Consider the following 17,261-nt stretch of genomic DNA (forward strand, 5'->3'; position numbering starts at 1 on the left):
TAGGGCACTAAGAAGAAAAACAAACAAAATTATTTGGAAAAATCATGGCTATTACTACTGATTTACCCACCCCCAAAAGGTGATTGAGATATCCCTAACTATAAACCCAAATGCCTAAATTGTTACCTTTATAAAATGCCTGTGAGAGAAAAATTTGCATACATATTGAAGGAATTCTTGATGACAATATGAGAAGTTAAGAGACATGCTTTTGTAAACAAGACAATAGACCACATCTTGGATGGGGGAGAAAATTACATTTTGATTTTCACTGGCCTCTAACTGAAATGTAGTATTTCTTTTAATTATGAACATTTTAAAAAAATCATTCGGAGAAGGGATCCTTAGGCTCTAGAGTAGATTGCTCTGTGTGTGTGTGTATGTGTGTGTGTGTTTTCTATGATACAAAAAAAGATTCAGGACTCTTGATCTAGATCACTATAGTACTCACTGGGCACTCAATATGTTTTTAACGTTAATCTGGGCACTTGGAAACAAAGAAATTGTTTAAACCATGGTGCCCAGAAAATGTCAGAAAAATTGGTGAAAAAACTAGGAGGATGACTGGTTGATGTGATTAGCTCCATTTCAGTACAGATCGACTCACTGAGTTTATTTGGCAAACCCACGTTGATGCGAATGTGACTATGTAAACTCTAAATTATAGGCTGTAGTCCACAGTCATTTGCTCTGTGATCTCTCTAGGTTACCTATTCAATGAGGATGCAAATAATGCTTGGTCTTAAATCCTAAGGACCTTATGACCATTCGTGAGAGAAATGTGCCTCCTGGGTGTGTTTGAGTGACATATTAACTCAAGATGCTAGTGTTACTTATCTTTCATATTTTTTAATCTTTTTTTACACATTCTTTTATCTTTTACATATTATGTGTTCCACCTCTAAGGTTTTATTTTCTTCAACTAAGTTGTGAGCTCCTTGCAGGCTCCCTCAGTGCTAGACTATATAGTTCAGACTTTAAAGGCTAGATTTAGATTTTAGAGCTAAAAGAGAATTGGAGATCACCAAATCCATTCTTCCACTCCATCCATATTTTGCAAACTGAGCAGTAACAAAACTGAAATGTGAACCCAAGTCCTTTGATGCCAGATTCAATGCTCTTTTAACTTGTTTAGAAGTTCTGGAAAGATTTTTCTGGAGAGACGGAGTTTGACTTGCACCTTGAAAAACTTGTAGGATTTAAGTTGGCTGATTGGAGCAGGGAGGGCATGCTGGACTGAGGGAGGTTACCTAACTGGAGAAGTTGGATAGGTTGGTTGGGTCCTGGTTATGGAAAATCAAGAGTTTAGAGAGAGCCTCCACTCGAAATTTGAAACTTCTTTCCATTTCTACCCTTCTTAGGCCTCATTGGAAACTTCTTTAGCCAACATTCCTCCACGCTATACATAGTTCTGATCCCAGTCTTCTCACATTTTGCACATATTCTCTGTGCTGGAATGTTAGAATAGGAAAAGGAGGAGGAATTGTGCTGAGGAATGTAGCCCAAGTCTCTCTGAAAACCCCATCTTTAAAAAGTTTACTAAATTCTACTTTTTCCCCCATACATAACCTCTCCTTTTCTGAGTTTTCCCCTTATTCCCTTTCTCTCTTTCTGTCTCTCCCTCTCTCTCTCCCTCTTCCTTCCCCCTCTCTCCTCCTCCTCTTCCCCTTCTTCCTCTTCCTCCTCCTCCTCCATTTCTGTACTTCAGGATGTCTATAACTCATTGTTAGAATAAAAAAAAGTTAGTAAGTTTTCCCCAGTTAGTGTTTAACTAGCTCTCTTTATCTGAGCTGTGACAGGACAGAAGGGCCAAGGCAACAGCATTTGGGCTGCTCTCTTCTTGAATTGTCTCTGGACCAGTAAGGAGAGAAGCAGCAGAGGAAGACGAGTAGAACTACAGTGCCAGGGTGAGGAGACACAATGGGGGAATCCAACTTCACTTCGAAAGATGCCTACCTGAGCCACTTCAACCCTCAGAGTTACCTGGAAAAGTATTACACCTTTGGACCCAGCCCCTCTGCAGAAAAGCAGATTCTGATGCATGTCCTCAGAAGACTTGCCAAGACATTCTCCTCTGGTAAATGTCCAGTCTGCACCTCCCCTCCCTTCCCACCAGAGTAACGTGTGGTTAAGTAGTGCCCCTACTCTTTGGATTCCATTTGGGGGTTTCTTGGCAAAGATATTGGAATGGTTGCCCATTTCCTTCTCCAGCTTAGTTGTCAGATAAGAAAATTGAGGCAAACCGGGTTAAGTAACTTGCCTGGAGTCACACAGCTAATAAGTGTCTGAAATTAGATTTGAACTCAGTCTTCCTGACTCTAGGACCAGCGCTCTATCGCACTGCACCACCCACATCAAAGAAGGGGCTATGCTCTATGAGCAAAGCTGAATTTCAGTAGCTCAAAAGAAATGTGAGATGTGCAAATTTAAAGACATTTTCATTTCATATGTTTATATAGGCTCTTTATGCCTAACCTGTGGTAGAACCTTCCAAAATCTTATTGGTCTGATCAGGCACAGTTGGACATACTGTACCATACCCTAACAGAGTGATGTCATTTTGGTCCTCTCAGAGAATGAAGGAGAACAACAAACACCAGAGTAAATAGTGATAGAGTCATGTGATTAGCACCACTAAACTTTCTAACAATTAGGGCTGTCTAAAAATGGAATGGCCTGCTTCAAGATTTAATGGGTTTCTCCTCACTGGAATTTGGAATTTATGAAGCAGAGATAGGATAACCTCTTCTTGGAAATATTTTAAAGAGGATTCTTAGAGAGGTAGGAATCAGAAGTCATATTGGATGGCCTCTGTGTTTCCTTCCAACTCTGAAATTCTACGATTTTATAATTCAAGTCAGAATCACCTGGTACAGATATAGAAAATATAGAGTAGGAAAAATCAGAAGAGGAAGAAAGCAACAGAGTCAGACACACAGAAGAGAGAGAGAGAGAGAGAGAGAGAGAGAGAGAGAGAGAGAGAGAGAGAGAGAGAGAGAGAGATTGAGATTGTGCCACAATGATCTCGGAGAAAAAAATAAGGGAGGTCACTCAGAGGATGAGGGATATGCAAGGAAAATTAGAGAATTTAGTAAATCCTTAAAGGGCTCTGTGTTTCAGAGAGGGATGAGCTATATAGACTGCATAAATCATGAACTGACAGTATCCATTTGGAAAACCTCATTCTTTAGTCAATGTGAGTGCAATGAGGGGAACTCTCAAGTTCTAGTCCTCAGCACACATCAATTTACTCTGTGACCCAGAGACAGCCTCCTAACTTCTCTGGGTCTCCTATAGAATGAGTATTTTAAAACTCATGCCTAACCTCAAAAGGCCTTATGAGTATTCATTTAGATAAATGTCCCCTGAATCTACAGTCTGGGGAAACCTGATATGATGTGTAGGGGTTACGTTTTGATTTATCTTTCTCTCATTTTAATTCCACACCAATTGTTCCTGTTTTTCCTTTCTATACTGAATGGATTCATGCACTAGATGTGTGTGTGTGTGTGTGTGTGTGTGTGTGTGTGTGTATACACATGTGTACAAATGCATTTTTCCCCTGAGAACCTTCAGGCCTCCCCTCACTGTGTTTGCACTAAAGATGGAAAGTAGAAAAAAATATTGGTTATGTGGGGAGAAGGATGAAAAAAGAGAATTGTTCCTATTTGGTCACCTTAAAATTAACCTTTTTCCTTGTCTCTTGGTGTAATGGGAAGAGTGCTGGCTCTGGAATAGAGAGCTTGGCTCTGCTGATTGTATGATTTTACTCAGACATATACAGTTAGGCATTCTCTCTGGGCCTCAATTTCATAGTCAAGGGTTGGGAAACTAAATCTGGCCCACGTTTTTGTAGATCCCTGGCTGTACAAAAATAGGCAGCAGGCTGGATCTGGTCCTCGGGCCTCAGTGATCATTCATTCATGTTCCCTCTGGCTCTAAATTCTATGAGTGCAGAGTTGAGAGTATGTACAAAAGTAGCCTCGTTATCCTAGCAAGGTCCAACGATGAAGCTTTTGTTCTGATTTTGTATCTTCCTGGTGGGCATGGGCATCGTCGTTGACATCAAGTTCGGGAGTTGAAATGAATGAAAGGATGAATGAATGAATGAATGAATGAATGAACAGGTATTTACTAAGTGCCTACTATTTGGCAGACTCTGTACTAGGGCACTGGGATCAGAGAAACAGAAAGGAAGCAGTCTCTGCCCTCAAGAACTTTATGTCTCTTTGAGAGGGTGGAACATGTACACACCTAAGTAAATTTTAAAATAGGCCAAAGTAAATGTAACTGGAGGGAGGTTCTAGCAACTTGGGAGATCATGAGAAGCTTTATGGAGGAGATGGCATATCAGTTGAATTTGGAAGGAAAGTAGGGATTCTGAAAGGCAGAGATGAAGAAGAAGTGAATTTAGGTGTGCAAAGCCATGAAGAAAGGAATGAAAGGAAATATGCCATGTTGGCCTCTGAAGAGCTAGCCAAGGAGAGACAATGTCACAGTGGCAAAGCAGTACAGGTACTTATAGAAAGGAATTCTGGTGATCAAGACAGTGAGCCAAGACAGTTCTAAAGACCCCATGGTGAAAAATGCCATCTAGCCCCAGAGACAAAACTGATGAACTCTACAGATCAAAGCATACTTTTAAAACTTAGGGTTTTTTTTTCTTTTTCTTGTGTGCTCTTTTGCATCATGGCTAATATGGAAATTTACTTGGCATGTCTTCACATTTGCTTGCTGCTCAGTGGGTAGGGGAGGTGGGGGAGGAAGGAAGAGAATTTGAAACTCAAAAAAATGAAGATTAACACTTTTTAATATAATTGGGAACTATTTAATGAAATAAATTAAAGATATAATTTTTTTAAAAACTGAATTCTGGAATCCAGCCAGAACAAAGGTCTTAACTTGTTAGACTGACCACGATTTGACTTGGCCAGATTACTCAAGTTTTAGTTCTGTCATTTCTTAGCCAGGTAGCCCCAAGCAAGCCAGAGGATTTGGAAGGAATCTTAGAGAACATTCATTTCACAGATGAAGATTCTGAGGACCAGACAGATTGCATATTCAACCCAAGATCATGCAGATAGATGATAGCAGAACCAAGATTAGAAATCAGGTCCATTGACTCAAAATCCAACATGCTTTTCATTCTATCATGCTGCCTCTTCTCTGAACCTTGGTTTTCTGGTAGGTAAAATGAGAATAGGTATATCTGCATTGAGAACCTCGTAGGAAGGTTGTAAGGATCAAATGAAATATTAGTAAAAAGGATCTAAGACTTATTTAAAAGTTTGTAGTCATATCATTATTATATAATATATGGTGATTAGATATAATAATTAGTTATAAACTCAGTGAAATAAATCATGGAGGCCAGATGATGACCTTTACTGATTAAATCTAATAACAATAATATAATTATATGAACATTCATATGGCTTACTCTTTTTATTTATATAATTTATTCTTTGTTGAATTGGGTTCCATTTTTTAAATGAATCCAATAATGCATGTATAACCCAGTGGAATTGCTTGTCAATTATGGGAGAGGGGAGGGAAGAGGGGGACAACTTGAATCATGTAACCATAGAAAAAAAAATTTTTAATAAAGTTAAAAAAATAAAAATGAATCATAGGCTGAATAAACCTATATCCCTCTATTACTTTCACATTGATGTTCACAAATTTGTGTGAAGAAGTGGGATTGAGTAGCCTTTCTTCCTCACAGCACCTCATTCCCAATCACCCACCTTTACCCTCTTCTCTGGGACAGGCAGGGTGAAAGGAGACCTCCTGATTGACATTGGCACTGGCCCCACCATCTACCAGCTCCTCTCTGCCTGTGAGTCCTTTAAGGAGATTGTGGTCACTGACTACACTGACCAGAACCTTGAGGAGCTCAGCAAGTGGCTGAAGAAGGAGCCAGGGGCATTTGACTGGTCTCCTGTGGTGAAATATGTGTGTGAGCTGGAAGGAGATAGGTAAGTGTTTCTCTGCTGCTTACCAGATCTCCAGGGTCCTTGGGGGTAAAGCCTAATTCCATGAAGCAAGAATTACATTAGAGGTACAAGCTCAGAGGAAGAAAAAAGTCAGAAAAGGACAGACACAGAGAGAGTAACAGAAAGTGACAAAGAGAGAAAGGGGAAGAGGGAGACAGAGACAGAGACACATAGTGAAATAGAGAAATTCAGGGAAAGGTAGAGGGTAGAGAACCAGAAGCCTTGAAAAGGAGTCCCACCAAGAGATAAGTAGAAAGAGGGAGAGAAAAAAGGGAGACAGAGAGATTAATGGAGAGGGACAGGAGAGAAGGAGATATGAAATCCCTTCAGGGTACAGAATATGTATGAGAGCAGAGCTAGAGAAAACTGCTCAGTGTGGGAGGGGGAAGGGGCCAGAAGGACCCAGGCCACTACCAAGAAAGAATTCCAACCCAAACTCCTGTTAGTATTTGCCCTGTGAGGCTAGAGGTCATTGCTAGCCAGGTGAGTGTACAGCTAGAATGTGACTGATGCTGAATGTCCTGGTGACCTCAGGGTAGCCAGTGTCCTTTCTGCAGGTGCCAGCCCAGGTGAGTCAGCCTTCAATGGAGGACTCTCTTCAGAGCAGAAGACAAGTGATAAGGCAGGAACTTCCCTGACAAGAGCTTTGAGGAGAATATGCCCATCCCACTGATAATCCAATGTAAGCTCCTTCTAGCAGGGCTGGGGTAGAGGAATGCTGACTAAGGGTAAACTCAATTGAGGAAGCACCAAGCATTTACTAAGTGCCTACTCTGAACCAGGCCCTGGCCCAAGCCCTTTAAATACCTACCCCTCCCGGCCATATGAAAGGACTTTAGATTCTAAGGGAGGAAAGAGAGAAGCTAGGAACATAGAAAAATAGATATCCAGAGACATAGCTTTTTATGATACAGTCAATTCCTAGTGTGTATTTGTACACAAGTTCCCAATTTAATTATTTTACATCAAACCTTTTTTGTCCTCATTAACATTTATAGAAACATTTCCACTCAAATTATACAAGTGATAGGTATAACTTTAAAAGTTTTACTATGGATTTTTAGAAAATTAGACAATATAACTATGTTTTAAAAATATTTTCAATAGAAGTTAGCATTTTGATTTTGTAAAATCTTACTTTTTGCAAATTGGGAGAAATTCAGGGTAGCAGCTACCACCTTGAAGCTGTTTCCACTCTATTTTCTAGAAAACACTTTAGTGAAACTAGAGCAGCCAGGATCTATTCCAGTCTGCCCCTCCACATACTTTGAGCTAGTATAGCCACTGACTTAAGCCCAACTTTCTAGAGAATACTTGAATAGTCACCTTGCATTCTAAGTGCTTTCCTAAGCATATAGAGGCAACTAGGTAGTGGGCCTGGAGTCAGGTAGACCTGAGTTCAAATGTTGGCTCAAACCTTACTAGCTATTATATGACTCTAGCAAATCACTTAACCTTCCTTTGCCCTAATCTTCCTTTCCTCCTCTGTAAACTGGGGATAATAACACCACCTACTTGCCAGGATTGTTCTGAGGATCAGAGACAATAATTGTAAAGTTCTTTACAGTGCCTGCACAGAGTAAGCATTAAATAACTATTATTTATGATTATTAGCTATTATTCCGGGGTATATTCTCACATCATTTTCTCCCTTCCTCACAAAGAAAGTGACTCTTTTTGCTAGTGCTAGCATTTCTAATACAATATTGAATAATACCAGTGATAATAGGCAATTTGAAGAATGGTTTTGTTATGTCTACCTCCAAAGAAAGAACTGATAAGTAGAAATATGCAAGACAGTTTTATATATACAAATATCTTTTTTGTCTAATGATGACTTCTTTAATGGGGGGGAGAGGAGGGAAGGAGGGAGGTTGTTACCTGGGTATTTTAATGTAACAAATTACTTAAAGTTATTTTTTCTCTCTTTTTTTTAAACCCTTAACTTCTGTGTATTGGCTCCTAGGTGGAAGAGTGGTAAGGGTGGGCAATGGGGGTCAAGTGACTTGCTCAGGGTCACACAGTTGGGAGGTGTCTGAGGCCGGATTTGAACCTAGGACCTCCCATCTCTAGGCCTGGCTCTCAATCCACTGAGCTACCCAGCTGCCCCAAAGTTATTTTTAAAAGGAAGTGACTGGGGCAGCTGGATGGCTCAGTGGATTGAGAGCCAGGCCTAGAGACAAGAGGTCCTAGGTTCAAATCTGGCCTTAGACACTTCCTAGCTGTGTGACCCTGGGCAAGTCACTTAACCCCCATTGCCTAGCCCTGTAACAAATAAAATTAATATAGAAGGATATATATAAAAAAAGATATTAGGGTTTAAAAAAAAAAGGAAGTGACTCAAACAATCAGGATTTTGCAAGGTCTTGGCCATAGTACCTGAAGAACCAGTGTGATCAAGGTTGCAAGAACTGTCTCTTATCATTAGCATGTCTATTATCTTGCTTATTTCAGAGAGAAGTGGGCTGAGAAGGAGGAGAGATTGAGACAGAAGGTCAAGCATAGCCTGAAATGTGATGTGACCCAAAGCCAGCCTTTGGGTTCAGTCTCTTTGCCCCAGGCTGATTGCCTACTCACAGCACTATGCCTGGATGCTGCCTGCAAAGACCTACCTACCTACCAGCAGGCCCTCAAGAACCTCAGCAGCCTACTGAAACCGGGAGGATTTTTGGTATTTATTGATGCCCTCAAGAGCAGCTACTACATGATTGGTGACCAGAAGTTTTCCAGTCTCTCCCTCACTGAGGAAGAGGTAGAGGATGCAGTGGTGAAGGCTGGTTACACAATTAAAGAGTTTGAAGTCATTTCCCAAAGTTACTCCAACACCAGGGCAAACAATAAAGGGATTTTTTACCTTGTAGGGCAGAAACAAAATAATTCTACAGGCTGAAGAAGTTAATCTTACTTTTCTTTCTCATTTCATTGAAACTCACTTCCTACATTGTTCTTGGTAAACTTCTTTCTCTCTTCTTTCCAAAGGGCATGAGATGAGTTTGGGGCAGCCTTTGCAGAAGGAAGACTGAGTAAACTGTTCAGATGGCACATTGTAAGCACTTAATCTATATTAAAGCAATTCACCTGCCTTATCCAGCTGACTGTCTCTAGTCCTTGGTTCTCACTGTTCCTGCCAAAAACACTGACCAGAAGGGGTGAGCCAGCATCTGAGGGCCATATGATAGATCCTTGGATGGGAACAGATCAATTGATTAACTGATTAACAAGGATTAATTAAGAACCTACCAGAGGTTCAGCATAGCCGTAGATACAGTAGATGACCCATAGATGCATAGTGGGGGAGACAAGGCTAACACTTACGAAACAGTGAGAGAATAATCTGAGAGCTGAACTGTGTGTCACTAAACATTCCTACTCTAGAAAGTTGGAAGACAGCATTATCAGTTTGGACTTTGGGTGTTAGAAGAGCTTTTATGGAGAAGGTGGGTCTTGAGCTGAGTCTTGAAGAAGGGTTAGAGTTGAGTAGGTGGTGATGGAGAGGAAGGAAAAAATTCTAAAAGGGGAAGATATAAGTAACAAAAGCAAAAGCATGGAGGGAGAATTCATTCATTTCGCCAGACACTTATTAATGTGCAAGATGCCATTCCAGGTGCTAGAGGAGATATGAAGAAAAATAGTAAACAATTCCTTTTCTCCAGGAGTTTGTAATCTAGTGGAAGTGATAAGACATGTGCATATATAACTATGACATAAATCTAAAGTAGGATACATGTGTAAGGGGAATACAAAGTGAAGTGAGATCAAATGAAGGAGAGTTTGATTCTACCTGAAAGGAAAGAAGAAGGCTTCACGGAAAAGGTGTATTTGAGCTAAATTCTAAAGGATGGTAGAGCAGCTACATGGCCCAGCTGATAGAGTACCAGGCCTGGATTCAGGAAGATTTATCTTCCTAAATTCACATCTGGCCTCAGACCTTTACTATGTGACCCTGAGCAAGTCACTTGATGATGCTTGCCTCAGTTTGCTCATCTCTCAAATAGGCTGGAGAAAGAAATGGTAAACCACTCCAGTATCTCTGCCAAGAAAATCCCAAATGGATTCATAGAGAGTCAGGACATGACTGAAACAATTGAACAACAACAACTAAAGGATGATAGGATTTCAGATTGCTGAAACAAGGAGGGTATTTCAGTGTGTGGCCCAAAAGGTCACAATCTCAAGTACTGAAAGAACTGATGAGGATGATTGGAGTTAGGAGACTTTGGAGAATGGGACATAATTGCAGAAAGATAAATGTTGCCATGATTCTCAAAAAATGGAATGAGAATAACATCTGCAAACTAACTTCCTAGAAAAATTCCAGACCTGATGTTTAAAAAAGTGGTTAGTGAACATTGAGAAAAGGAAGCAATGACCACAAAGAACCAACATGATGCCAAGAACAGGTTGTGCTTAGAATGAACTTCTGTCTTTCGCAAGATAGATAAGTCAGTACCTCATGGAAACCCGATAGATACAATTCATGGAGGTTTTAGCTAAGTGTTATTCTCACTTTATTCTTGTGAAAAAAGATGGAAAGATAAAAATTTAGCTGATAGTATGTTAGGTTCAGATCTAGTTGAATGGCTGGATTGAAGACCGGCTATTAATGGTCCAATTTCAGCTTGGTAGTATAAGAATAAAGAGAGCCAATCACCAATGTTATGATAGAAGGGAGATAGAGTCTACTCTATATGAAGGTGAGGCTTTCTTCTAGCTCTCCCCTCAGGGCCAAATATGCACTGCTCTGACTTCAAGGGGGTGTCACCCCGAAACTGGGTGACCTGGATAGTTGTGCCACCCCACAGAAGTTGGGGATGAGGCTTCTCTATAAGATGAGATATTGGGCACCCCAATCTGATTCTGAATGAGGGTGGGGTTCACTTAAGCCTCCCCCAAGGTCAGTCAACTTCTCAGCACGTGGTCTGGCTCCAAGATGGAGGCAGCCAGACCAAGGTGTGATTCCCCTCCCCCTCGTTTCCCAGGCACTCTGGAACGCTATCTGATGAATGAATGTCTTTTAATAATATCAATATAGGAACTGGGGAAAGGGGTGAAGGGCAGAGGGATTTTGGGGTGCCCTCTTCTCTATTTCTTTGGGGTCCATCACTTGGGTGGGAACCTTTGGGGTTCCCACACCTAAGCATCTCCCCTCTTGTCCCTTCTCCTTCTGTTTCTATTTCTATCCTTTTCTATCATTGAAATTCAAACGGGAAAGGGTCTCTCAGCAAGGTTGGGTAATGGGAGAAGGAGCCCAAGAGACCTCTCCCAAAATGGAGTCCCAAACTTAGCTGACTCAATGATTGAAGTCTTGCTGGGTGAGATGCGATGGGATGCCTTTGACCAGGGAATCGGGGTTTCAATGTCCAAAGAAAGATTCTCAGGGATCCCTCAGGACTGGATTTGAGCTGAGATGTTCTCCTCCTCCCTCTCTCAGTCCTCCACTGGAGGTCCTTTTTCTCCTTCTTCATCTGGATAATTACCCGGAATCCTCCCTGATCCCAACTGTCAGTAACTGTCACCAACGGCCTTCTTCTGGCTCTTTTTGTCCCATCCCCCATCCTTACAGTATCCCTGTTTTGTGTGGTTGGACTTTTTCCAAAAGTCCCACTTAATTCATGCATCACTATTTCCATCTTATGTTCCCCCTCCCTCCAAAATAATAAATCCTTATCTTGTCTTATCACTATACTAATTATCTATCTATTCCTATTCTAAGACAAGGTTTGGAGAGGTTGGAAGGAGGATGAGGATTGCAATTTATATAATGATATTTACAGTGTACAAAACAATTTTGTAACACGAAAAATTTTCCATTGAACACAATGTCCTAAGTTTACAGTGTAACAATTTTCTTATCCTTAAACTCTTTTAAGTTATTATTTAACCCATCTACGATTTTGACAGAATTTTAACTTGTTTCTACTTTTAATATGTCTATCAAGTAATGCAATACAATTATCTTATTATTCTTAGCTGTTATATTATGCTTAAACTACCTATGTTTTAAATGCAACGTTAGTTTTTATAGAGAGAATCTATTTTAGTATGTTAGTATTGTTAGTTATCTATCCAACAAAAGTTATATATTTTATTCTTATGCTTTTCCTGCACTAGCTTGCTAAAAATTTTTGAACTTCCCTAGCCCTTTCTGCACTTTCCCTATGTTCAATGTTCTAATTATCTGCTAAATTGTTAGTATGCTACAGTATCTACATGGTTAGGGACTATTACTTAAAATTCTACTCTACTTTTCAAACCTATATTACAGGTATATATAAAATTTACATTATTTACACTATTATACATTTGTACAAGTACAAGTTCTGCATATCGAAGTTAACCAGACAAGAAAATTGCTTGATCTTCTTATGTGGTTAAAATCTTATGGAACTTGCAACTATTTACATTATAGACATATATACATTTTATAATTTCACAATATTCAGACACTCCCTTATTTTCATGAGGTCTCGATTAGATATCAGTTTTATGTTGTGTTTTGTGTTCTCTTTATGTACTGTGCATGCAAAAATACTTATTCTTGTTTTCAAAGTTGTCAATTTTCTTCATGTTGCCTGTAGATTTCTCTTCTATCTCGATGCTATGTACTGTGGTTGTATTTTCCCTAAAGTATGAGGTTAATTTGTGGTTTTGTGCTATCGCCGCACCAGTCTTACATGATTTTTTCCTTCTGTCCTCTTCTTTGTGCAATTGTTCATTTTTTGCAAAGTTCAAAAGTTTTTTCACAATGTCTTTTCAAGTCCTCTTTTCTTGCATCTTTCTTCTTGGTGATTTTCTCAATTTCCTTTTCTTCTCTTGATGCTTTTCCCCTTCTCTGTTTCTCCGTCACATGTTGTCTGTTGTCATACATGTTGCTGGACGGGCTCTCTGGTCTGGATACAGGAACAGTGTGGATTGTGATGTCAACCAATTGTTTGTGTGTATGTATGTTATATGCACTTTCAGATGTTTTGCAAAGATTTTGTGTTTTGCAATGACTTGGCTAGGTTTTGTGGATCAATATCCACTTATATATGCTTTCCTTTTGGAGGGTAATGTTTTCTATTGGTGAAACTAGCAATCCAATATTGCTTTGATTCCATTTATATATACTGTTTTCATTGCTATAGTCTCTTTCACATTGTAATCCTTCTGTATTTAGGCTTTTCTTTAGGTGTTCTGTACTTTTGATGGATTAGTCATCCAATACATGTATGAAACATAGCCACTCACATCTTTCCTTAAGACCTATGTCTGGTACCGTGATTACTGGTACATTTGCTTCTTGATATAGTCTTTTTATTTCCTCTTCAGCATCAGAATTCATGTCATCAGAGTCTGTGTAAACAGGGTATGGTTGTGATGGTTTGGCATTAATTTCATCTAATGCTAAAATTGCTTCTATGTCTATATCTGCTAAGTCATTTTCTGGTAGCATACTTGTCATGTGTGGTTCATTATTTTCTGTCTCTTGGTTGACTTGGTTCGTGGTTTCAGCTGTTTCTGTTTTTTGATTCACTTGAATCATTGGAGCTTCTATCTCTGTATATCCCATGTTCCCTTCCTGTTGTAAAATGACTACTGTTTGTTCTGGCTTTGGACCCTCAGATTGCAATGCATTTTGGTCTTGCAATGCATTTGCTTCCTCTACATTATTGTTTCTGTATGGCATTAACATGTTTTTTTCTTGATTGTTATCCTGGCTTGGCTGTATTATTTTCTGGATTGATTCATTATTCTGGGTGAGTGATTCCTCTATTTGGTTATCTCTTAAGCATTTAGAGTTTTCTCCAGGTGGAGGCATTCCTGAAGTAACACAAGCTTGTAAGTTTGGATGTTTTTGAATCAAGGTTTTTCTCAGAGATTTTTTGGCTTAAAGTCTTTTATTGTTGAGTTTAAGTTGGAATGTCCTAGTATGTCAATGCAATTCTTTTCTCTGTTAACCCTTTCATGTGCCAACTCTCTTGGAGGTTTGCTTGTTTCAGTGCTTAAAGGATAATTCTCTTTCCTTCCCAATGGTCTGTATTGTATGTTGTTTTGCAGTTTCTTTCAAATCATTGTCTGTCTTTGTGTGAAATTCCTCAGAACACCCATTTAAGCTTATCTCTTGAACTGTTGCATTTGGATTTGTTAGTGCTATAGTCATTATGTTTGGTTTAAAGTCTGGTGTAAATGCATTTGTATTTTCCTCCTTTCTCTTTGAATCATTGTCTTTTATCCCATAAATTCTGTTTTTGATTTCTATTACATCCCTGATCATTTGATTTTCTTCTTCTATTTGATCCCTAGATTTAATCTTTGCTTTTCCATGTCCATACTGTATTTTCATGCCCAAGACTCTTATATCATGGTTTTTATGTCTTTTCCCATTGCCACACCCCTTGGGTTTTCCTTTATGTTCCCAGGCTGTTTCCTGGAATCATAAGGTATCATGTTTTTCCGTCAGTACTTGGGAATAATGTGGTTTTTCTCCCTGCACTATGTATTTTTGCATAGTCTGCAGGTCGGGAGCATGCTGACTAGATGATGCACAATTGTGATCACAGCATTTGTTTTCTCTCTTGTAAGTATCTAGATTTTGTGCATGTATTATTGTAATTGCTTCTTTTGTTATTGTTGCTGTTAAGTTGGGCTTTGAGGTGACAATTTTTCACTATATGCCCAAATTTCCCACAAAGAAAACTCCTTATGTTATTAATAAAGTTGTTGCTAGTTTGTCTGGTTGTTGGTACTGAGGTTTGGCTTTATATTTGTGTAGGGCTGTGAGGTTTTTTATTTCCTTTAATTCTTTTTGTTTGATGGTAAATTTAGCCTCTTTTAATTGCTCCTTTAAATCTTTTATGATATCATCTTTTTCTCTAATGGATTCTTTGGATTCTTTGGCTTCCTGATTTCCTGAGTGAACATATGCAGCAGTTTTACGTAGGTCTTCCAAACTTAATGATTCCCATCCTGGACAATGCAAATTAAAGTATGTTCTAATTGGTAGGGAACTGCCCTTAAAAAACTGTCTCCTTATGTGCTGCAAGTTGGGTTCATTTAAGTCTTGGAACCCCAAAATTGTTTCCCCAGCTTTAACAAGCCTATTTGTTGAGAGATGCTCATTTATCTCTTGCCTTAACTTTTTGAATTTTCCCCAGGAATCAGGACACTTAGCAAAGCATTTCATAGCTTCTACAAGATCTTCCCTAGCTCTTCTTACTAGGTTTTGATGACTGTTTAATTCTAAATCTTCATAATATTGTATCCAAGATGTTAGGTTTGTGTTCCTATGGGTTCCCTCAATAAATTGTGCTTTCTCTCCTGGTATAAATAATTCAGAAAGAAGAATTTCAATATCTGAAAATGTGGGATCAAAAAATCTTAATGCTCTCTTAAATTCTTTTATAGCCTTACAGTAGGAGGGCCCCAGTAAAGGAATCAAGGGACCTATGTTTGATCCTATTCTGTCTTTAGTTTTCTTATGAATATACTGGACAAAAGAATGATGACATCAAATTTTCAGTTTATGCAAAGCTGGGAGGAAGAGCTAAATTGAAGAGGATGACAATCCAAATCCAAAGAGATCTTGACAGACTAGAATATTTTCTGGGGGGTAGAAGGGTGATTACCAGCAGTCCAGTTCCCCTTGGGGACTGGACAATTGAGCAAAAAACGGAGTGGGAAGAGCTAGAGACCCAGTAGGTTTGCAGTGGCTGATCTGAAGTGCCATCTGCTGATTTTAATTTTTATATCATTTTTCTCAGGATTACATCAATGTTAGCATGAATTCCATTCCCACTATACAGCTTATCTCTGGAGACAGTGTGTTAGGTGTGTTTGACGTATCTCTTGGGCTACAGTGGTGAGAATGTACAGGCCTTTTCATGGGAGACAATTTCTTCATATTTCATTCATTGTTCTTTTATATTAAATTACTGTACCAAATTGGATCTGGAAAGGGGGGAAACTTGGAGACTGTTCAGGCCTGTTCTTGCAGGCACCTGTGTATGGGAATCTAAGTTAGAGATTTAAAATCTTTAATATTCTCACTATATGCTGGTTTGTTGTGAAGTGACTTCTAGGGGAAGTTTCTGTATTATGGGGGTTTATTTAGGGGTTTATTTTGGGATAGTGTATAGTCTGTGACTGTAGTTGTTCTTGCCATGAACCTGTATTATTTTTCTGCGTCTCTGGGGCTGAATAAGGATATTGATTGCAATAGTTTCAGTAAAAAGTGAATGCTAGTTAGAAAAGAGTCACATAGGGGAAACTGAGTGAGAGATTCCCATCCTTATGACACCTGCTTTGCTGGTTTGTCAGAGCTCATGTAGGGCTGTGCGCACATCATGAACTTTGATGGCCTCCTGCAAATATTGGACTGAATCTAATATGATAAAATTTATTAGGGATAATTGTAAAGTCTTAGTTCAAAAAAATCACTTTTGTAGGGACAAGATGAGAGAGACATGATCAAACAGCAATTTGTCTGAAAAGAAAAGGTATGGGAGTTTTGATGAACAGTAGGCTCAGTAGAAATTAATGGTGTTATGTGAAAAGGAAAAAAAATCAATGTGATCTTAAACTAAGAAAGGAAGAAGGAAGTGTTCATCTCACTGAACTCTTCCTTGGACAAATTGCCATCAGCCCTGGACATCACCATTTAGGAAGGATGTCAATAAGCTGAATTTCATCTTGATGTTCTCAACCAAAATGGTGGAAAGACATGTCTATTCTGTATAAAGACTGACTAAAGGAACCGGGGATATTTAGGCTAGAAAAGTGAGTACTTATTGATGATATGATAACTGCCTTTAGGTATTTGAAGGTCTGTCTTATAGAAGAGATTTGCTCTGTTTGTCCCCAAAGGAAAAAATCAGGAACAATGGGCAGAATTTGCTGAGGAAATGTGGCAAAACCTTCATTACAAATGTAACTATTCAGAAGAGGAATGAGCATCTTCAAGAGGTAGCAGATTTTCCCCTTTCTAGAAGCCTTCAAGCAGCAGCTCTGAAAGAGGATCTGAGGATTCAGGCAGCAGGTCAAAAGTGAGTTGAATAAGGCTGCCCTTTGATTTTTATTCTCTCTGAGCTGGACCTTTCTGGGAATCTTCCGGGAAGAGAATCCTCCTTTGTGTTAAAGGGGAAAAAACTACTGAAGAAATTACTAAAATTACTGAAGAAAAAGCCACGGGCTCTAGGTGGTACAGTGAACAGTCTTGGAACTGGAGACAAAAAAACCTGAGTTCAAATTCAACCTCACTTACTAGCTATGTAACCCCAGGCAAGA

At 39.2% G+C, this 17,261-nt stretch overlaps 1 protein-coding gene across 2 annotated transcripts; it reads left to right on the forward strand.

The window, feature by feature from the left end:
* The first annotated feature begins 1,824 nt into the window (after positions 1-1,824).
* Positions 1,825-9,086, forward strand: NNMT (nicotinamide N-methyltransferase). Of its 2 annotated transcripts, XM_044666332.1 has the most exons (4): positions 1,825-2,077; positions 5,771-5,978; positions 8,451-8,748; positions 8,976-9,086. In XM_044666332.1, the coding sequence occupies exons 1-4, from the start codon at positions 1,921-1,923 to the stop codon at positions 8,985-8,987; spliced, it is 675 nt and encodes a 224-aa protein (XP_044522267.1). In that variant the 5' UTR covers positions 1,825-1,920; the 3' UTR covers positions 8,988-9,086. The 2 variants fall into 2 exon arrangements, with proteins under 2 accessions (XP_044522267.1, XP_044522266.1); XM_044666331.1 differs by having other exon boundaries at positions 8,451-9,086.
* Positions 9,087-17,261: the final 8,175 nt, after the last annotated feature.

Source organism: Gracilinanus agilis, chromosome 3, assembly GCF_016433145.1.
Source record: "Gracilinanus agilis isolate LMUSP501 chromosome 3, AgileGrace, whole genome shotgun sequence".
Lineage (NCBI taxonomy): Eukaryota > Metazoa > Chordata > Mammalia > Didelphimorphia > Didelphidae > Gracilinanus > Gracilinanus agilis.

Bases quoted from the DNA above. Each gene is read 5' to 3' on its own strand.
- NNMT (XM_044666331.1), top strand. From the start codon at position 1,921: ATGGGGGAATCCAACTTCACTTCGAAAGATGCCTACCTGAGCCACTTC. The intron at 2,078-5,770 runs GTAAATGTCCAG...TCTCTGGGACAG, and splicing joins TGCCAAGACATTCTCCTCTG to GCAGGGTGAAAGGAGACCTC. The intron at 5,979-8,450 runs GTAAGTGTTTCT...TGCTTATTTCAG, and splicing joins TGTGAGCTGGAAGGAGATAG to AGAGAAGTGGGCTGAGAAGG.